This window comes from Hippocampus comes, unplaced genomic scaffold (genome assembly GCF_001891065.2).
Source record: "Hippocampus comes isolate QL1 unplaced genomic scaffold, H_comes_QL1_v1.1 scaffold62, whole genome shotgun sequence".
Classification (NCBI taxonomy): Eukaryota; Metazoa; Chordata; class Actinopteri; order Syngnathiformes; family Syngnathidae; genus Hippocampus; species Hippocampus comes.
In genome coordinates, this window is record NW_017806062.1 from 1,666,921 (window position 1) to 1,689,250 (window position 22,330).

Consider the following 22,330-nt stretch of genomic DNA (forward strand, 5'->3'; position numbering starts at 1 on the left):
AACAAAAAAAAAAAAAAAAAAAAAAGACGTCACATGGCAAGTCAATATGGTGCTCATCTTTTTGTCATCTCATGTCACCGTAGTAGCGGGGCGGGAGGGGAGGAGGTTGAAATATTTTGAGGATATGAGACAACGATCCTCAATCTCTTTTCACGTCTTTCACGTCTTCCTAATGATGATGTCACGTCATTGCCGCGTGTCATAAACGAAGCGTCTGCGTGGCTGAATGACGACTATCGCCACATGTGTCAACTTTCGGCTTTGCGTTTCAAGTGGGATTTTACAGTAATTCAAGTCAAATATAAAGAGCGCACCAGTGCAGATTCAGGGTTGTCAGTCGTCTTCCACCCCCGCATATTGGGGTGCATATGTGGCTTTTGGCAACGTATAGGTTGGATGGATACGGATGAGCGTCCATACTGCGGACGTGTCACATACATATGCGATTTATATCCACGTAAGGAAGAAGCCCGGGTTGGATTTGAAAATATGGAAATTGTAACTGTTCACACTGCATGAAAAAAAAATCAGATACATGTCGCCTAAAACAAACAAAAAAAAAAAACTGAATTGGGCTGCAATGGTGAATATAGCCTCTGACAATTTTAACTTTTTGTTTTTTGTTTTTTTTTTAAATATACTACTCGACTCCGATTCAAACTAGATAGAAGGCAGCGTAAATCCAGCCAGAATATGATCGACAGAGAAGCTTTTTGTTCATGAGCTCCAATGCCTATTTGTATGATGATGAGTGTCCAAGTTCAAATAGATTTGTCATGAAAATGTCCATATCGAAGGAAACACTCAACTGCTGAAGCAAGTTTATCCGAACCTTTTTCACACCAAGTGCCACATTAAAAAAAAAAAACCGAAACGGAATGAGGATGAGGGGCCTTCTCGTGTTCATGAAACTTCGAAAACCAAACCGGTGTACTGAAGTCCAACATGTGCTAAGCGGTTTGCATTTGAACATTTGCGGGCCACTGCTTTAATTTATTATTAGCGTGCTAAGCGGTTTGCTAATATCTTTCAAAACTCTTTCTCAGAACATTTGCGGGCCACTGCTTTAATTTATTATTAGGATATGCAACAGGCAATAAAGCAAACGTGTAGCTGGCCTGGATTAAAGGCTTTCACTTCACTATGGAAGGTGCATCAATCAGTGGTTGAAATGAATCATACTGTGGAGAGCCTCACACGAGAGCCTTCTTTTGGAAGGAAATTCGAACAGTTTCAGTCACAGTGTGCGTGCACGCATGTACAATATTCCCTCTTCTGACATTTTTTTTCTCTCTGTCTCTCCCTTTTGGCAGGGCCCTGTCCTCCGTGGTGGCTCTGGGCGCCAACATCATCTGCAACAAGATTCCCGGGCTGGCACCTCGTCAGCGGGCGATCTGCCAGAGCCGCCCGGACGCCATCATTGTTGTGGGCGAGGGCGCCCAGATGGGCATCAATGAGTGTCAATATCAGTTCCGCTACGGACGCTGGAACTGTTCGGCGCTGGGGGAGAGGACGGTCTTCGGTCAGGAGCTGCGTGTAGGTGAGTCTGGCTTCTTTTGCAAACGGCGGCGAATGTTTTTGTTTTTATGAGGCTTCTCTTCCGTGCTTTGCTCAATGATACGGCATTGTTTGCAATTTGAGTGTCTTCTGTCAAGTCTGGAAACTATTCTGTCTCTTCTAGCTAGAAGAGTCAAGTCTGGAAACTATTCTGTCTATTCTAGCTAGCTAGCTAGCTAGCTGGTTAGCGTTCATATGCTGAATCTGAATCGCTCTTAGTTGGAACTTTGTAGGAAAGTACATAGACAGACAAATATGGGGTCGGTTTTCTACTTTTGATGGATAACATTTTCTCTTGTTGTCGTTTGAGTCTCAATGGAAGCGTTTCCCATCCCCCAGAATGTGAATTGTAGAGTCTGTCAGTGTGAAACGTCCGACGTTGTTTTATGGTACGGTCCCGTCTGTCTATTCAGGCTGCCCGACATCATTCTACAGTAAATCCAGCAAGTAGCCTGACTCAAATTGGTTGGACAAATACGCATGTTTTTTTTTCCCACTTCCATGACATCAATCACATTGCCGTTTCAGTCATCATGAACGTGTTCCCATTATCCAAGAATGTAAATGGTAGAGTCCAACAGTTCCGGTGTATTCTCCATGAACCAGAAAGCTGCCTAAACAAAATAAATATTGTAGACAAATATGCCTCTACGTCATTAAAAGGAATGCCTTCCCGCCTTCGTCATATGAATCATGATGGAACCATTTCCCCTTCACCCGAAATGTAAAATGGTAGTGTCCTGTCCTTCTGTTCGAATTGTCTTACATCATTCTACAGACACCAGGAAGTAGCCTAAGCCCCTAAAAATGGAATGACAGCTACAATTATGGTATGTACTATCAACTATGGTATGTAAATGGTAGAGTCCCGTGTCCGAGCTATGCTATCTCTGTTCAAATTCGGAACCAGGAAGTAACCTCCCTCAAAATGGACAGGCAAACACAAATATGGTGGATAGTTAAAATTGTGCTCATGGGGTATAGCTGCGAGAGAAGGCAATACTGAAGTACGATATCGCATTTACGAGCGCTGCCTTGAAATGAACGTTTGCGACCGACTAAGAAGGTTAGCGTGCAGATTTGGCCACAATATTTTTGCTTCGGGTTATCTCGACAGACACGCATTTAAATCTCAATGCTAACATTTCCTCAACCTTGACTGCAAATGGAAGTCCCGTCTGTCTATTCCGAATGTCTTCGCTCAGGGGGGTACAACTCCGCTCCACGAGGGCCCCCGCCCAGCGTGTTTTAGATGTCGCCCTCCTCCAACACACCCGATTCAAACGAGCCGCTCATCAGCAAGCGCCGAGAAGCCAGATAACGATCCTGATCGTTTGATGCCGGTGCGTTGGAGGAGGGAGACATCGGAACCGGAAAGTAGTCTGCGACCATAACATGACGACAGACGATTCGAATTTTTGCCATGGTGCAAGTGTCATCACCATCCGCCAAGTGTTCTGCAAACATACCGATGGACCAACAAAGGACCTACATTGACGTTTCAAGTGTTTTGTTTTTCGCGACACATTTGTGTTTGTCTCACAAAACAGGTGTATGTCAAGTTTGGACTGGACAATCGTATGACCACATTAGCTTTGAGATCAGTGCTTGCGATCCTCTGGTGATACGATTGAAAGTTCAGATTTTCCATCTTGTCTGGAGCCATCCTATTGTCTCGCTTTAAAGCGCATGAAACTGGTGTTACCAGTCCCTTCTGCGGTGTATGAAAATGTGGCTCTTCAGAGGTCAAACCCAAGCTGCATACACACACACACACACCACACGGTCCAAAACTCCAAAGCAGCAAATGCTGCATTTCGCCTCGCTACAACGGCGTGGCAAAGCCCGCCGAAAATCTACATTTGAAAAATGATATTGCGGCACAGAGGACAGCTAATGGTGGCATTCGAAGCCAACGAGTCGGACACATCTGTTTTTAATTGCGTGGTTGCTATGCTTCTTCACGAGTGCAGAAAAAAAAAAAATGATGTGAAGCAGACGTTTATGAAAAAAAAAACACAAAAACACGCTTGTGTGCATTGTTTTTGTTTTACAGTTTCTGTCATGTCACTTTGTGGCCGTTATGTTGCGGCCGGGTTGCGCATTAAGGCCAGTGGTTCTGTTTCAAATCACTTTGCCTTTGTTGTGAATGTGCTGCTTTTTGTTTCGGTAGCGCTCCTGCAAGTGTTCGACACGACTCCCAAATTCTCATCATTTCCATCAGTGCATGTTGATTTGAGCAAAAACGTTCGGGCTGCTTTCTATCCTTCTGATGCTTCTGCTGCGTCTGTGTTGATTGATATTTGTGATTCGTAAGTGAGGCCGTGGTTTCACCCGAAAGCTCCACTGTTGTGTTTAGTTCTTGGTACTTTGTGGGATTATTAAAGGTCACTTCTGTAAAAAGGTGATGTGATTCTTGTAACTCAAAACTTGCACTTGGTTTTTGCAAGAAATGTACTTTTTTTTTTTTTTTTAATACCTGGAATTAGATTCGATGTCAAAAAAATAATAATTTTAATTCCAGGATAAAAAATAACCTTCACTTTTTAGTTCATGCTTGTAAATTCCCATTCATTCACGTTTAGATTACGGTTCAAGTAAACTTTCATCATTCTCCAACGCAGTCACCGAATCAAGATTTTGTAGATTTTTGAGTACTGGTGCAGCCGTCCGGATAGACTTTCCCTGTCTTTGCGCCTACGCTTGCACGAGAAGATTTGCGTGGTTTGTCATGAATCGATCCTGTTTTGCAAAGCTTCTCAAACTGGCACTAAACAGCCCTCGGGAACAGAAAAAAATAGTCACCACTCTAGAAAAATGGTAAAATTTTGTAAAACCGAACCTGTCAAATGTTAATGGCCTCAGGTCACTCCGAATGAGACACAAAATGAAAAAAAAAGGACACCCTGTATATTCCGGTAGCTTCCTTTCAGAGTACAAAAGAAGGCTCAGCATATTAAAACAAAAACAGCACACTGCAATTTTATATCAACACAATACTTCAAGAGTCACTCAACATGGCTGATTGTACAAGAAGATTACAGTTTAAGTAGTTGCGGAGTAAAGTCTATGTTGGATTGGTTGAGAGTCGTAAAGTTGAGGTCAACGGGTTGTTTGTACAGAAGGATGCGAGGGTGAGTCAAAATGGCCGCCGACCAGAAAAAATAAGTAGCTCAAAGTTGTGGCTGTGTTTGTTTGCGTGTGCGTGTGATCACTTAGCTGGTTTTGTTGCTTCAAATCCACCCAAACAGAACCAGCAGCGTGTCCAAGGAAAGAACAATGACATCAAAGGTGCTTCCTAGAAGAGCGTCTTGAGTCAATTAAATATCCATCATATGAATCTTATTATTTCCCACTTTTCATGCTTCTGGTTTTTCTTGCCTCCAAGTCATCTTTTGGAGATCTATTTTTTTTTTTTTTTACCCACCACAGGTGTGACACCTCTCGCTCCTTTACCTATTTTCGCTTCCTGCTTCCTGTCATTCACTTCCTGGGTCAACCTAGCAAACCAGACCGGCTATTTTTTTTCTACTTTGTAGGCTTCTGAAGTACAGTAGAGTAGTAGTAGCTTTCGTGTTGCTAGGAGAAAGCAGCTAAGTAGGGTTTAAAATGAGTTTTGTCTTCCTGCTAGTTTGCATTGGGTTGCGAAGTCCACTTGCACTTTGCTGTCGATCGTTTTCGGGGGAGCCCGCTGATTGGTAGGCTAATATGTGTGCTCATGTTTTTGAAAAAAATGTCAGGTTGGCACGGTTAGGAGGCAACAAAAGCGAGTACACCCTTAAATGAAAACAGCCCGTTTGGTCCCAAAATATTGTGCTGACCGTAAAGTTTCTGTATGTGCAACATAGTAGAGCGCAATGAAGAAGAACTCACTATAGGTATGTTACGGCCTGGTAGGCTATCGCTGAGTGCTCTGCTGCCTCCGATTTTGCTAATCAGAAAAATATGAACAGGTACTGCAATGCACGGTTCATCATTCTCCCTCCATATCTTTAGCTATAGCGCACATATTTTTAAGCAATCATTTTTCGGCAATATTTACTCATTGCAATGCCATAGTTGCTGATGTACTTTTCAGCCATTTATTGGACGCCGTGTGAAGGAGCTGTTGTGGGCCACAGATCACGCTTAGAAACTCACACACAAACTCGGCGAACTCCCACACCGTCTCACCAGCCTTGTAGAGACACAGATACTACACTACATACTGTATTCTGTTATGTTTTCAAATTTTTTTTTCTTCTGTGCTCAAATATATTTAAGGTGTTTAAGGCATTTGTTGTTGTCATTGGATGCATGGACGTACCAGTACGGTGCCATTTTCAGCCTTATTTTCCGAGGCGCCGGTTGCATCAATGAGCCTTGAGTCAATGAAGAATCCCCAATGGTGCTGAATGATGTGACATGACTTGACGGGTGTATATATGTGTGTTTAGAGTTGTTGATGAGGTATTTTGGTCTCATCCAACGAGAGATGAAGCTCTCCGGTGCAGTAGACAGGAAGGCTGCGCATTCACTTTTGGCAGTCCTTTTTTCAGCTACCCGCTCGGTCGGTCGCCATGGGAGACCACAGACGGGAGCGAAGAATTCCCTTGTCAGTTCTAGACGCCGCGGAAAAAAAAAAAAAACCCAACCAAAAAAAAATATATAAAAACTCGCCCACTTTAAACACCTGCCATCAACATCTTTGCCTGTGCTATTTTTCCAGTATTTGTCGTGTTACTTCAAATTGGCCAAGTGGACTATGTTATGGAATTCTTTAGCAGTGCATATGAAATCATGGAATACACACACAAAAAAAAAAATGTTCCAATTCCATCCCAAAACCATCATCATCATCATCATCATCATAATTAAATGCAAGGGAAAAGCTGTTCCGCTCCCATTTAAGTTATAAACTCAAATCCCTCCAATGATGAACACTAAACCTTTCCCCCCGCAACGTGATCCCGTCTTAGTTTGGGAACGGCGAGTGAGGAGCTGAATATCACCGCCGGTTTGCGCTCTGATGGCGCTCACGTTATTAGCGTTCGGGAACCCGATCGGTGTTGATGTTCTGCCGTATATTCAACGCAGGCGATTGACTCTCAGAGACTGAGCAAGCCTTTTGTCGCCCAGGTTTTAGTGTCCAAACGCTTGCGTGGATTTTGCCAACATTTTGGGCTCCTTTGTTGCACTGCAAGTGACACGGTGCACGACGACAGCTTCAAGCGGTAGGGAGACTTGAAACCTCCAGCTCGGGCGCGTCTCTTGTTTCCTCTATGGCGGTCAGTTTAGCTTCTCATCTTGAGCCCGGAGGTGCCATATTGGCGTTGTGCATTTGTCATGAAAATGTTTTTTGTATTTTGAGTCACCTAAAAACAAGTTGCAGGGTGCTAGAATGACCTTGAGCGGATTTGCCTTGCTGTTAAATGTCAACATTATGACGGTTTCAAATTATTGCAATGGTACACTGGCAGGGCTCTAGACTGACACACACCTAATTTTCAGTCTTGTGGAATTGTGATTCGGCGTCAGGGAAGGGCATGCAGATTAAAAACTGTGCCACACAAACCATGTGATTGCCTTTGCTGTGGCGAAAGTCATGTTCTCTTCGCAGAGGATAAAGAATACATGACTTATTATTGTTAGATATTTGGAGGTTTATGGTACCCCAACAGACACGCTAATTGGTCTCAGCATTACATTAGTAGGCTGAAAGACTAAGCTACCTTGTTGCTTTAAATACACAAATTGTAATTCTCATGGTTTTATATTTAGTTGTTTGAGAGTGGCCCAAAAAAAAATCCAAAATGCCCAAAGTCTCTTTTTTTGAAGAATTGCTCAGTATTTGCCAAAAATACTGCTTGGGGTGAATCATCATACAGAGTTTGTGTCGCAAGTCAAAGCGAAAAACAAACAAACCCCCGCCCCGAAAAAAAAAATTCAGCCGAACGAGGGCTCGTTTGGTGAAATATTTGTCATATCACAGGCACAGCACCGTCAATTAATTTTCTCATTGATAAAGTGGAACCGGATCATTTCCTGCGGCACCCCTGATCATCTCTCACGGCGGGCGGAGCCTCGCGGGAAATATTGTCTGAATCGCCGTACTACACAAAAGTCATCTGACTGCGCTCCACGCGGTATTTGTTTTGTCAAAGCGGCGGGTGGGCAGTATTTGGCCTCACCCGTTGTTCAAAAAGCACTCCTGTTGCATTTATTCAACAGTCGAGCGGTTTGGCACTCAAGTTGTGGCCCTTTAAAACGGATCTTAAAAGGACCCTTTTTGACCTATTTGCACTCTTTCAAACAGCAGCGCACTTGATGTCGGGGACTGGAGCTTGAAAATGGACACCTTTCAGCGGCTACACTCCGCATCAAAGACCGGCGTCATAAAAACGCAGCGCTCCGGTTACCCTGTTCTTTGACTTTCCAGCCAGTTTGTCACCGGCCTCACTCGGGCTTCGCCCAGCTTGAAAGGGTTTTGTGTTGTTGTGCCGGCGGTGAGCTATTACACGAGTTTGATGTTGCTGTCAGCGAAGAAAGCAATGGCTGCCGTTGCACTTGCGCAGGTTAGCTCGCTTTGCTGAGGGATGGCTGTTTGGTGTTTTGTGGGTTCACATGATCTTGAAATCCACAAAAGAATTAGAAATATGTTTATTGATAGGGAGAGACAAAAAAAAAGTATCTTATAAAAAGTATCGGAACGTACATTGACACCATTTAGACGCGTTAAAAGAAAACGTTAAAAACCATTGAAAAGTGAAGAAATAATAGTAGGTTTCTAAAATGACTAAAAGGGAAATAAAATGATTTAAAATTCTTTAGAGGACCTTAAACAATGGTGTCGTGGTCAAAAAATGTGGATTGAAAAGCATTTACAAATGGGGTTTACCTCTAGTTCTGCTGGCAGCTTATCCCATTTGTGTGCAGCATCACAACGAAATGCTGCTTCACTGTGTTTACTTTGAACTCTGGGCTCCACTAACTGACCCGAGGAGGCAGATCTCAGAGCCCGACTGTGTTTGTGTTCCATCAGCATTTCTTTCACGTATTCAAGACACAAACCATTCCGTAATTTATCGACCAGTCGCAGAAATTTCAAATCTATTCTGCAGCTCAACATGCTGCAGTGGATCCTCTAAAATGCAGCACAATCCATTGCTGGGACGCTCGTTGACCTCCTAGGTGTCCAAAAAGAAGATCATCGCTGTAAAATGTAAAAACGGAAACCATCCACCTGATGCTCGTCTCAACCGAGGTCAAGCATGCAGCCATGCATGAAGTTTCGTGCGACTTTACAGGCATATTTGCCTGTAAATTTAGCATTAGAATCATGAGCCAAAACAAATACAACGGTCGTGGAATGTAGGCGCCCAAACGGGAGAATGGCCGGACAATAACGGGCGTGTTCATGTCTGTATTTTCCCCATCCTCCCACGATTGTAGCAACTAGCGACTCCCCGGCAGCCCCCTTGTCTTTCATCCACCTCCGCAAGCCAGTGGGCGAATCCACCTGCCAAGGGCCCCGAAAAAAAAAAAAAAAAGTGCGTCCAGTCAGATAAAGGATGTTTACGTCAGCGCCTTCATTGAAAAGCACTTGTGTGGAAAGAGCTCCTGGAGACTGAGGTGGGGGGCGGGGGGGGCTGCAGTGGAGGGGAAAGGTCAGCGCAGATAGACTGAGACAGGAGGAGGACCATCAGTGCAAAAGTGAGCCTGCTAACTAACGTACTAGCTTGTTATTTGCCTCGGCCTCTTATGTCGGGAATAAGGCCCGAGTGCTGACATGCAGTGAATGAAAGAAAAAAAAAAAAAGAAAAAAATTCCCTCGTCACGCTGAATGAAAGGCATGCAATTACGATCCCCCCGGTAATTGCCGTACTATTGTTTTGGGAGTAGCCATTAATTGCGAGTTGTGGTCGCCAGCCGCGACACAATGCTCTCGCACATTTTAAACGCATTATGGGAGCGCCCGCCCTCTTCTCGGAATCGCCTCATGGCCGTTTGTGTTGAAATCATACCCTCGCATGTATGACAAGTGCGGTCCGAGCAAAAGCTAATAATGAACTGGCAACGGGACGTGAAATGTATTTTTTCGATGACGGCTATGTTCCGTTCATGCTTTATTTCCTCGGCCTGACAAAGGAAAAAGGAAATGAGAGTTGAAGTGTTGAGTTAGACGGCTTGACACTGTTGAAAACACACACCGGGGAGATGGAATTGAAGTCGACGTTGTCGTGGGAGTCTGTTCGATGTGTGCACCGCAGGGACAAAAGTATTGGGACAGCCGGAAAGTCTACCGACAGCATGTGAGGAACGTACCAAAATCGGGATCTTGAAGAACACTTGGATGATGAGTGTCAATGAAGAATGAATTTTTATTTGAACATCCAGGGGGGGAAGACTATTAAAAATCACAAGAATAACGATCATTTAAAAATCAATAACAGGCAAGCAAAACTGACATGGAGCAGCGAACAGCGGTTTTGCAGTCTCAAAAGGGAGAGTGGGAAGTCTCGGATTTATTTCAATTCCAGCGTGTCTCCTTGTTTTCTTCATTTGTACATCTTTGGATGTGGTAAAAAGAATACTCAAGACAATAACGGGAGTGACGATAATAAACTGCCACATAAGAGATAATATAAAATAATAAGTACTCGAAGACAGGGGTGTGAAATTCATTTTTGGTTTCCCCCAGAGGGTCGTTATGACGGGGAAACCAAAAACATGTGACATCCTCTCACTGATTATAACATTTGCACAACACGTTGTTGCATTACGACTTTTGAAATCAGGAATCAAGGGTAATTATTCTTATTTATTTGATTTTAAATTGTTGTTTAAATGACAATTTGAAATGTTGGGATAGAATCTAGCAAGGATCATGAAAATTGACACGTGATTTGCTTTTGCGGGCCGCAGAAAGTGACGCGGTGGGCCGGATTTGGCCCCGGGGGCTTGCGTTTGTACACCACCGTTACAAATCCACGTAGACAACAAGAAAGAAGACAACAATAACTCAAAACAAGGTACCAAACAAGTACTCGGTGCTCTCCTCTGCATGCTAATCGTTAGCTCACGCTGCAGGTTTTCTATGGGGTTTATGTCTGGGGGGGGGGGGGGAAGAAGTCAGGGGAGGAGCTTAAAGTTTGGTCTGCTGAGCCATTCCTACCGTTTTCAGTATACGAACAGGATTTAAAAAAAAAGAACGGACAGCGTCAGTTTTATCAGAACTGGTCAACATTTTCAACGCAGTGCACGGAAGGCCCCACTTGCTGTTCAGCTTCTGTCTGCCCTTTTCCAAGCGCCGCTCTTTGCCACATTTATGATGCATGATTCACGGGTCGGCTTCGTATTCCAGCGCCGCGCTGTGAGAACCGTTGTCGACTCAGTTGTCTGATAGCGTGCGGCTGAACATGTGGTAATGATGCGTGCATTGTGCAGAGGTGGAAGAGCGGCGGCGGCGGCGGTGGACGCAGGCCCGTTTTTCAGCCCATCATCATGTGGTCGCCCGCGATCCTGTCTGACCGTCCTCGGCGTGCGGGCCAGAGAAAACACCACGCTTGTGTGCGCAGTCTTTCCTTTCACCGCGTCAGATAGCGGAGCGGGATGCCTCCTCTTTGTTATCCGCTGTGTGGGCTGGCCAAAGGTCATCTCCCGCATCGCGCGCCGTGCGCCCGTATCTCGGGCGGGGGACATCCCTCGCCTTCCCCTGCCTCCACACGTTTGCTGTCGTTGTTCATTCATTCATTCATTCATTCATTCATTCGCTCGTTCTCAAAGTGCGCGGGTGAGTCAGGAGTTTCGCTCCTCGGTCTGCTGACGCGGCCCCCTTGGGGTTGCTCTGCGGAACGCCCCCATCAACCCCCCCCCCGTCATCCCGCCGTCCCGTACCCCGCGGCGCTGCGTTATCGGTGGGATCTGCGTCCGTCTGTGTCTGCCAGCGCCGCTAGACGCTGAAGGAAGCAGGATGCGAGAGGATCAACTGTAATCTCGCAGCACGCTTTGTTCCGCACAATCACTGTATTCTCTACACGCGGGACATTTAGATGTGCCAACAATCACACGGCTACTGGACCACGTAGGTTTGCGCAGGGTGGTAGTTGAGTTACCTTACACCAGGAAGGATCTGGGTTCGAATCCGTGTTGGGACAGTTTTTTTTTTTTGTCAAAGGTACTCGAGCTTCCTTCAACACTCCATACGCACGTATTTTCCCGTCACACAAGGCTGAAGTCACCTTCCGTGTTTACAAAATTAATCATTTGTAGTGTAGTGGTTCAAGTAGCAGGATTCATGAAGTTGGTATGGGGTTGTTTCCCCATGCATCGCCCCATTCACGATATGTGGTAAGGGCAGACAGTCCAAGGGTTCGGTCCACTTATCCGAGTCTCATTGATGACTGAATCTTAAAAATGTACAAAGTGGACTATAGCGGTGTGGTGGTTCACATAGTAGACTTAAATACTGCTGGTATGGGATAGATTGCCCCTTTCACAAACTGCGGAAACGGTTCACAGTTCAAAAGGTAGTCCAGGTATCTAAGACTCGTTGACGATGCTAAATTTTTGTCATCAATATTTACAAATTAGGCCGCAGTAGTTTAGTGGTTCACATATCAGACTTAAATACTTCTGGCATGGGATGAATGATTGACTGTTGCCGAGTCCATGTAAGATTCACTGATGTGTAAAATCACCTTCAGTATTCACAAAATATGTATTTGCTAGTGTGGTGATTCACATCGTGGAATTTAGTGCAGCTGGCGTGCTGTCGTTTCCTCAATGCTACTTACACCGTTGGGATTGACTGCTGAACAGTTCATGGCACATTCCAGGTATCTAAAGTATTCTCAACGCAAGTTAGTCTTTAATCTTTACTTTAAAAACAGGTCAATGGTAGCATAGTGCTTCACATAACAGACTTAGACCAAGTGTGGCCGATATGGGATCAGTTCCCTCTCATTTCCTCATTGACAATTACACCGTCCAGCGTGTGTCGTCTGTGACTCTTCAATGTCACAAAACAGGGTATTGATAGCGCAGTGGTTCTCAAAGCGGACTTTAGTGCAGCTGGCTTCAGTGCTCCATTGACAATCACCCATGTGACTGAGTGGTGAAAGTATTCATGACTTGAAATCGTCTTCACTGTTTACCCCCCCGCCAAAAAAAAAAAAACGTCAGTGGTAGTGTAGCGGTTCACAAATCCTTCCAAAATTCTGAAGGGTGCATGTTCCATCTTCTATAGTGTCATCTCTGCAGGGCGGTTGTAATTATTGGAATATCTCCGGCACATTTGTAGACATATAGGTGAGGCCGCGCTTCAGGCTCATTACTCGGATAAAAACCGAAGGATTGGAGTTTTCTGTGCCTGTTTAAACAAGTCGGGCAGCTCCGCGTGCACCTCGGGGGGGAATTGAGCAGATGCTAACTGCCAACTCAATCTTCTCTGCCTGGGAGGCGGCTCACTTCTCACCGATGCGTTGGGGAGAATTGTTCTAGCTTCAGCGCTATTCCGCCAGTCTAGCGTGTAGGTGCCTGCGGTGTGTGTCGCCGGGCCATGAGCGTGTCACGTCGCCACAAGCGCAACGTGGGACGGCGGATGTTTCTGGTAAAACAATATTATTTTTATTGTACCAGCAACAAGGCTGAGCTAATAATTCACGCTGCAAACCTCACGGACCGCAAACGTTGTCTGTAATTTGCTGGGAGCGTACGATACGTTCATAGCAACCGTACAGAGTCCGTGCAACGGAAAACAGTAGCGGAGCATCGAAACGAGGGGTTTTCCTCCGACTTTCCTGCCGTCCCCCTTTTTTTTTTTCGACCGAGGCCTCTCAGACGTGGAGACACAGTGTCAGCGCTGGCACGGCCACATCGGGACTGTTTATTCTAATGTAAAATGTGGAAACTAAAGTCGACGATGTTGATTTTTGAAAATGGCATTTCCAATACATTGTCGGCTGCTTTTAGGCGGGAAGTTTCTTGGTCGAAAAATAGGGACTTTATTCTGAAGAGTTAGATTTGCTCTTTTCGGAAAAAGACTCTAAATCAGGGCTATCATACTGAAATTGTAGTTGTCATTTTCCTCACACTCCGCAAAGCCATGGCGTGCAAATCATTACGTCTTCACACCAATTTAGTCTTCAGCGATCTTAACGTGTATGTTTTTGAAAGTAAGAGAAGCTCGAGTACCGCACGATTTACGTACCCATAGGGCCCTGTGCGCCTTCTATGAGCGCAATTAGGGGTGTTTGCACCGTTGTGGGAGTGAAAACAGCTGGCTTGCCAAGCGGCTGGTCTGGTAACCTTTAAACTCAGCGCTGGAGTGGCGTATAGTTTTTGACACGGACAAAGCAGGGACGGACTTGCTGGAGTCTATGCAAGCAAAATAAGTGAATGAGGAACTGCACGCAGATCTCCATGTGTGCATGATCTAAAGTTGAGCAGGGTGATCACAGATCACCCCTGTGAAGTGGGCACTGGGAAGACCGCCTTCCCCCCCTGATCTATTGTGTCCGTGTGTCAAGACAGCATGCCTGCTCCTTTTTTTTGAAAAATCATCTATAATAAAGATGAGAGTTCAGTGTCATATTTTCAAATAATATTTGACGACATCCACCACACATGTCTCCGGAGCTCAGAATATGTCTGCCTGCAGCTTGATCAAAACCACCCAAATCGCTTTATACCACATGCGCCACAACTTAGACCCGCTATGCGCCGGTCTAAAGTGTAGTGTACTTTCTGTCCCAAAATTGTCAGGTGCGCCTGGGGCGCGTCAAAGAAAATGCCTTCGGTGCAACACCAAGCGCGAAATATGAAAATAGATGCTATCTAGTTAAATAACTATTCACACTCACATTCAAAGCTAAGGACAATATATTGTGTGATGAACCATTCTTTCTTGCCAAAGAATGGTTTACAGCCTCATGCCACCCTATATCATGACCACTTCGGGGGGTGTTACAAGCAAGTTTTTACTTTAGAATCGTGTCGGGCTTTGCTAGGCCATACGTTGCCCTGTTCTTTCATATCAAGTGCCAAGTGTGCAGGATGGCAAAAGTTGGATCCCGAATCTCCGTGAAAAGCATCATTCAAACGACAAAGCCAATGGTGGCCCAATACTTGTTGAACGTGACGTGGGACATTTTCTAGCCCGATGTTGGCCATCATGCTTCATGTTTTGTCAGCTCAAGTGTAGAGACGCCCGGCGGCCAGCAGGTGACACTTTTCCCTTTGTTCACTGCAGCGCCATTTGTTTGCTCTGCATGTGCTTTCTGAGCCGCAACTCCCAGTTCATTGCTGTGTGTGTGTGTGTGTGTGTGTGTGTGTGTGTGTGTGTGTGTGTGTGTGTGTGTGTGTGTGTGTGTTGAGGTCGTGAGTGCATGTCCGGGATGGCCTTTAAAAAGCTTTCCCCTTCACGGCTTCATCAACAGGCGGGGAGGCCATTCAGCAGCACTGTTGGGCTCTGCTGTTAGTGTGTGTGTTAGTGTGTGTGTGTGTGTTTGCACAGTGCTGCAGTCTAACCAAATCTCCATTTTCATCCACCGTACTGGCTTTTCTCCTTCTTTTTCCTCGCAACATTTCCTTCCTTTTCACCTTTTGCTCGATATGGGGATGTTTTGGCGACTTGATGGAAAGGGGCAAAATATTAGGAACACCCCCGCAGGTTAATTCAGCACAGCCTAGAGCCGCAATAATGAACATTTTGTTACATGTCTGCCCTGCGACTGCGCCACTCAAGTCAAACTGAGCTTTATTATCTTTAGAAAGGCAGAATTTTTTTTTCTGCAGCTCCAATATGGCAACTCATTACACTGCCCAGAGGTACGGAATGAAGTCGTGGATGTGGAATGGGTGAGTGTATTTTGATAAAGTGGTACTTGACTGGCGGACAATTATAATCTGTTCATGAGACTGATGTTTGTGTCTATTGTCTATCATCCAAGGCCATAAAATTGAATTGAGAGACTCTTTGCTAGGTACAGTAGTGGTGTAGCTAGCATTTCAGCACGAGTACTTGCGCGTGGGGGCTCCGCTCAGGAGCCCGTCACGTCAAATGAGTCACTGAACAGATATAAGGCGATGTTTCCCCGGGTCAGTCGCCCACGGGTGGCTGTTTTCACCAAAGTTGTGCTACTCACCTCAAAAGGAGCGGCTAACAGCTACCACCTCTGTCCGCTAGCTGCTAGCAGCTAGGCTAGGCTAGCAGAGGCAGAGAAGGAGGGAATTCAAGGAGTGAAGGCAACTGGAAACCATGTTACGGTGGAACTTAACAGCTCAATTACCAGGAATATTGGAAAAGATTCGACAGCTTCAATAAGCCTAACTTGCGTTGTGATGTCATGACCTCTTTTATTATGAGTCATTATTTTTCATATAATACCGGACTCCTTTTCTTTATGAAAAGCAAGTAACATAAACAATGTTGGTGGTTATTTCAATGGGATATCCTTGATACATTTGACAGCAAAACATACATTTTCCTTTTTTTTTTTTTTTTTTTTAATTTAATGCATCTCAGAGTCTGGACGCTTTTCCTCAATGAAATCACTGCGTCTACTCTGAACAGAGTCTTCTGTGACACAAGTCTCTCCACATTTGTAGGTGTAAGGTGTGAGTATTTTTGCCACCTCTGCTAGCTTCAGCTGGCAAAACAGCACCATGGAGTTCATTCCTCTTGCTCTTTGTGCCTTTCCGTGCCCCCTTTTGTCAGCAGCCCTGACTTGACTGTGCCCTGCAGGCGGCGAGGACAGCGAGGCCGACTGAGGTCAGCTGGCCCCGCCGCTTCCACCCTCCGACACAAGTGTCGACGCTCGTAAATCTTGCCGTGCCGTGTCATGAGAAATTTGTCCCAGCGGCGTGCCCGCCTCCTAGTCCAAAAAAGCCAGACTGGAGCTCCAGTGGCGAGCCGCGACATCTTTTTGCGTCCCCTCTCCTCCCCCCGCCACTGACGTCACGGGCATCGCCGCATAGGCAGGCAGGTGTCCAAAGTGCTGTGGTCAGCACATATGGAGGCTCCCATCCGAGTTAGTCATTTACACTCGGATGTGAGTTTTATCCTGGCATCCTGATGTTTGACTACTGTTGGGTGGCAAAATAGATCGCTTTCCTTGCGCACATACATGGCACTTTTTTTAACCATCCATTCATTCATTTTCTGATTCGCTTCCCCCCACAGAAGTTGTGGTGCTGGAGCCTCTCACAGCTGTCTTTGGGCAGTAGGCGGCTACAACCTGAATTGTTTGCCAGCCAATCGCAGGGCACACATAGACGAACAATCAGCCTGCCATACATTTTTTGGAATTTGGGAGGAAACCGGAGTACCCAGAGAAAACTCACGCTGGCACACTGAGAACATGCAAACTTCACACAGGAATCCCGGAGCTGGAATTAAAACTGCCGCTACGTTATCATCCAAGCTATTTTCTCGTCTTATGTCAATGTTCCCGAGGTGGCTGTTGGTCCATTAACCTGCCGTGCATGTTTTTGGAATGTGGGAGGAGACCGGCGTACACGGAGAAAACCCACGCAGGCCCGGGGAGATCCCCAAAGATGTGCATTCTAAAATGAGCCTACAGACGTGGCTTTCAGTAGGCGTAAAAAGCAGGATTACAGAGGATAACGTTCAATTACAATAACAACATAATAGTTTTGCTGAAACTCTTCATCCTTCCTATTTTGTTCTTAATTTACAAATTGCCATCTCGTGGTCGATGGAAATTTCCAACTTTGTAAATTCCCAGAATTTTGCAACCCCATGACCAGCACCTGTCCTTGCTAAGACTGCTTTCAAACACAACCCCTCCCACCCCCCCACCCCCTTATTTGCTTTGCGTAACAGACACTTGCCTCTACACTCCATCAGACATCTGTTTTAATATTCCGCCATTCTTCCCTCTCGCTCGTTTCCAAGTTCACTGAGGTTTTTCTGGTCACTCCAAATTTCCATTGGCAGCAAGCGAGGCAACCCCAGGGTGGTTCCTCCTGGAGGGCTTTCAGGACACTGGGGCCAGCCTCTTGAGAGTGAGACGGGTGCCTTTTTCTCCGCGGTGGCTTCCTCGCCAAAAGAAGGCCCTTCCTCCGCTAAGGGCACGGCGAGTACACTCGCACGCACTTCAGCGCGGGATAGGCCGTTTCAAAACAGTGTGTTGCGGTTGGATTTTTCACCACCCCACCCTTGTGTTTGGCGGCGAATGCAGCAAATTCTGAACTCGGGATTGAGGTCTTCCACAACTGCATCGATTTGGGCGGAACAACTCCGATTTGTTTCGTGATGGACGAGGCAGCACCCCAGGAATGACAAATGACAAATCGTCCGTTTTCAAGTGGTGTCTCGGGGGACATATTTTTGAAAAATGACTTTTTTCTTTGCCTGTATACAAATAATCCCGTGTAGTGCCTGGCCCTGCACACCCTCTGCGTGTGAAATTAAACGTGCCAAACACTGAAACTTATTGCAGCCCGCTTTTTAAACATGGTGTCAACATTCGAACACCCCAAATTTGCATATGGTAAATGTAATGTAAATCATGTAAATGTAAATCATGGCATCAAACTAAAAATGGAAAGAGCCTTGAAATACCCCTCCCACACGATGTTATCACAATGAAACAACAACAAAAAAATTCCAGTTTAAAAAAAAAAAAAAAATTGTCGAAGTTGCTGATGGTGTCGTGATGCATTCTGTGTGCGGGCAGCGTGTGATCAGCGTGGATTCGGGTGTGAGTGGTTGTTCGTCTCTTTATCTCTTTAAGTCCCCTGCGACTGACAGGCGACCATTTCAGGGTGTCGTCCGCTTTCCGTCCAAAGTCAGCTGGGATAGGTTCCCACAGCCCTCTGGAACCCTATTCAGTGTTGAAAATAGACGGACGGATGTAAATATGGGGAAGTCAACCCCCCCAAAAAAATGAATACATAGAAGGCAAATACGTTGCGTTGCAATTTTCACACTTTGAGTCACAATCGAACCAGGAAGAATCAAGAATGCAATTTTCCTTTGATTCAGGAAATGGCCTTTTAAAATATAAATGAGCGCACATCGCTTTTCACGACTGATCAACCATGGCGGAGGTCTGTGCTCCAGGGTACTCTTTGTGAGTCATCACGAATTGAGTCATCACCCCCCTCCCCCCCTTACCCCTCCACCCAGAATGCACATGGTAGGGTCCATCCTTCTTTTTGAACCAGAGAGTCATCTACTCATTAACACGAATACAGAAAAACACATTCAGAGTTCTGCTTTTCTTCTTTTTTTTTTTTGAAGAACGTGTATGCATCACGATGGAAACAATCCCTTTTGCCCCCAGACCGCAACGGTATAGCGTCTTGTCTGTCTCACATCAGCCACTATTAAGTAGGAAGTAGCCTGCGAGCTAATTTATGATTTTTTTTTCACTTCAAAGAAAATCAGTTTGAGTTATGATGTCACGCCCCCGACCCTCGAGTCAAAATGGTAGTTAAGATGGTTATTTATATTGAACATCCAACCTCATTTTCCATAAATCAGTAAGTGGATTGCCAACCGTCTGCTGACCCCAGATTCAATCGTTGTACTCGCCTTCATTTTTGTGAATGAGGAAGTAGCCTCCTAAATTACGGATGGACTTGGTCTTTGATGACTCAATGGGACCGTCCGTCAATGCAGGAAAATAGTACGGGTCACTCCAAATCTTGACACTTGGGGCCCAATTTGGAGATTTTTCACTTGCCAGCGGTTTAGACATTAATGCCTGCATGTTGATATGTTGAGTTGTTCTGAGTGGGACGCCACAGGATACGACTATTCAAAGTGTCTTGTCTTTGATGTGAAATACTGTACATGTATTGAGTCCTATGGACTCTGTTGACTGGCGCGTCTCACCACGAGACGAGTGTGGCGGCTAGTGGTTGTGCGTCAATCCCCAACCGGGCAAGCCCGCGGCTTCGCTATTAATCCCACAGGATAGGAAACTACGGGGTGGCTGATTTATTTTTTGTATGGGGGGGGGTAGCGAAAATATCTTTTTGACAGTTTTAAAAAAAAATGCCTGTGAGAATACAACAAGAGGTGAATGAGAAGGAAATTACATGGAAAACAGCTGCGCAGTGAGCAAGTGAACTTCCTCCAGTCTGCGTTGCCATGGTAGCCGACATGACTTGATGGGCTTCGATGAGCAAATGGGCTCCAACTTAGGAGAGCCAAATATTTGCAAGTGAGTGTATTACACAACATACATCCAAAGAAACGCTTTGCGCTCCGCATTGTTTCTGCTGCTCTGAGCCGCTCGAGTGAATGAATGATTGAAGGGAGGCTGGTGCCGTCATAGCCCTCGGTCTGTTTTTGACTTGAAGAGGCCTTTTTAGACAAGAGGCCTTTGTGGCCATGAGGGGAGTAGCTGAGGACTCTGGGATATCTCAGCCTCAGCCTTTGTGTTCACTACTCCACCTTGTCTTGTTTTGTAGTAATCTAGTATTCTCTCTCTCTCTCTCTCTCTCTCTCTCTCTCTCTCTCTCTCTCTCTCTCTCTCTCTCTCTCTATGAAACAGGCCTAGCCAAAAATAACGGTAACCCTCGAAAAAAATTGAAAATAATGTTCAACCAAAGTGTGTCCTCTAATTAGCATCACAGTTGTCCTCAAACCCGTACGCAGTCGGTCGGCCTATTTAAAGGGTGACAAGTAGCCACTGTGCAGTTTGGTGACATGGTGTGTATCACACGCTTAACATGAACCAGAGGAAGCAAATGAGGGAGTTAATCTCAGGAGATTAGACAGCAAATAACGTACAAGTATGTTCCAGGTTAGGGCTATAGAGCCGTCTCCAAGCAGCTCGATGATGCCGTGACCACAGTTGCACATATTATTCCAAAATTTCTTGGAGTGGCTGCAGAAGGAAAATTGATATTAAATTAATGAGACGGAAAACAGAAATAACGAGAAAAAGAACCTGGAAAAGCCTCCAAAGAAAGTAAAGATGAACACCGCATATAAAGTACATCAGTGTCAGATAACATCATCCATAGTTATTTGAGCCCAGCTTCTGGGAGAATGTCCTGTAGACAGACAAGACAAAACGGGAACCTTTGTTAAGTCACACCCGTTCTATGTTCAGACCCAAAAATGAAACATACCAAGAACAGAACAGTGTGCTGACTACGAAACACGGAGGAGGCTCTGTTATGTTCTGGGGCTGCTTTGCTACATCCGGCACAAGGTGTCTTGAATCCGTATGGTCTACAATGAAATCTCGAGACTCTCAAGTTATTCTGGAGAGAAATGTGATGCCCAGCGTCAGAAAGCTTGGTCGCATGCCACAGGAGTGATGTAAATCCTGAGCATTTGTAAAAGGAGCTGAAACATGCCTTCTGGAGACAGGCCCCTTCAAACCTGAGACAAGTGGAGCAGTTTTTTACATGAAGAGTGGGCCAGAATGCCTGCTGAAAGTTGCAAGAGTCTAATTGAAAGTTACAAAAAAATCTTTGAATGCAGTCATTACCTCAAAACGTGCAAAAAGAAAAAATGGTGCCATCGGCCATTTTTGTCCAGGCTTCTACACTTCATGGTGTCTGCCATCGGCTTTTCGTCGCTTCTCTCACGCCGATGGCCCACTCATTGCATCATCTTGAAGCTTGGCAACATGTCATTGTGAGATCACGCCAATGTCCGGTTGCTGACTCACAAGGTCAAAAAGCTGGCAGGGATGCAAGAATCTTCAAAACAAATCAAAGGAGATGCCAAAGCACCTTCTTTGTTGTCGGAGGAGGCAGCCGGACTCAAACATGGCGGTCGTTTGCGCTTCGGGTTGCTGCACACAAGGTGCTACCGTTGAGGAATTCAGCACTTTGGACAGCACCTAGACCAGCTCTCACCGCACAAAAATTCCAACACTGCACTCCCAAAAGCGGGTCCCGGAATGCTTTGTGGTCAGAAATGGGAACGCATTCCTACATAGGTGCAGTAGGCAACAGGGCAGGGCATTTCTTATCTGACCAAGATGTAAGCCTCGACTTATTTGTTCCGAAATGACAGCAATCATTTAGTCACCCCATAGAGACAACGTGCAGAGTGCACGACAAAATAATCACTCTTTATTAGGCCCGCAATGGGAAATTCCAGTTTGACAGCAGCCAAATGGCAAGCTGTCAGCAGTGATGACCAGATGGAGGATTGGAGTACACATTTCTGCCACTATGGGGCGCCTAAGAATATGCTCCGGCCGCCACAAGACGTTACGTCAATTTCTCGGTCACCCTCCAAGACATACAAAGTGGCACTTAGAGTCTTTTGATTTTCTGGATGTGACTCGCGGAGGAAAAGGGTCCTGCGGTCAAATTGTCCAAAGGTGTCAAAAGCCTTTTTTTTTTTTTTTTGCATCGTCCACATCCTCAGACTTCCCAACCCTTTCTTTCCCCATTTTGCAGGCAGCCGGGAAGCGGCGTTCACCTACGCCATCACGGCAGCGGGCGTGGCCCACGCCATCACGGCGGCATGCAGCCAGGGCAACCTGAGCCAGTGCGGCTGCGACCGGGAGAAGCAGGGCTACTACAATCAGGAGGAGGGCTGGAAGTGGGGCGGCTGCTCGGCCGACATCAAGTACGGCATCGAGTTCTCCCGCCGGTTCGTCGACGCCCGGGAGATTAAGAAGACCCCACGGCGCCTGATGAACCTGCACAACAATGAGGCGGGGAGAAAGGTATTCCCGAGTTGAATCAGGAAGGAGTGTGTGTGTGTGTGTGTGTGTGTGTGTGTGTGTGTGTGTGTGTGTGTGTGTGTGTGTGTGTGTGTCGCCATGATGGACATTTGGCGCCCTTT

At 45.8% G+C, this 22,330-nt stretch overlaps 1 protein-coding gene across 2 annotated transcripts in view; it reads left to right on the plus strand.

The window, feature by feature from the left end:
* Window positions 1–22,330, plus strand: part of wnt7bb (wingless-type MMTV integration site family, member 7Bb) — a 35,260-nt gene that overhangs the window by 9,174 nt on the left and 3,756 nt on the right. For both annotated transcript variants that reach the window (XM_019893422.1, XM_019893421.1), the window contains exons 2-3: window positions 1,314–1,540; window positions 21,940–22,211. In XM_019893422.1, the coding sequence (XP_019748981.1) occupies window positions 1,314–1,540; window positions 21,940–22,211 (499 nt within the window). The remainder of the gene's footprint in view (window positions 1–1,313; window positions 1,541–21,939; window positions 22,212–22,330) is intronic.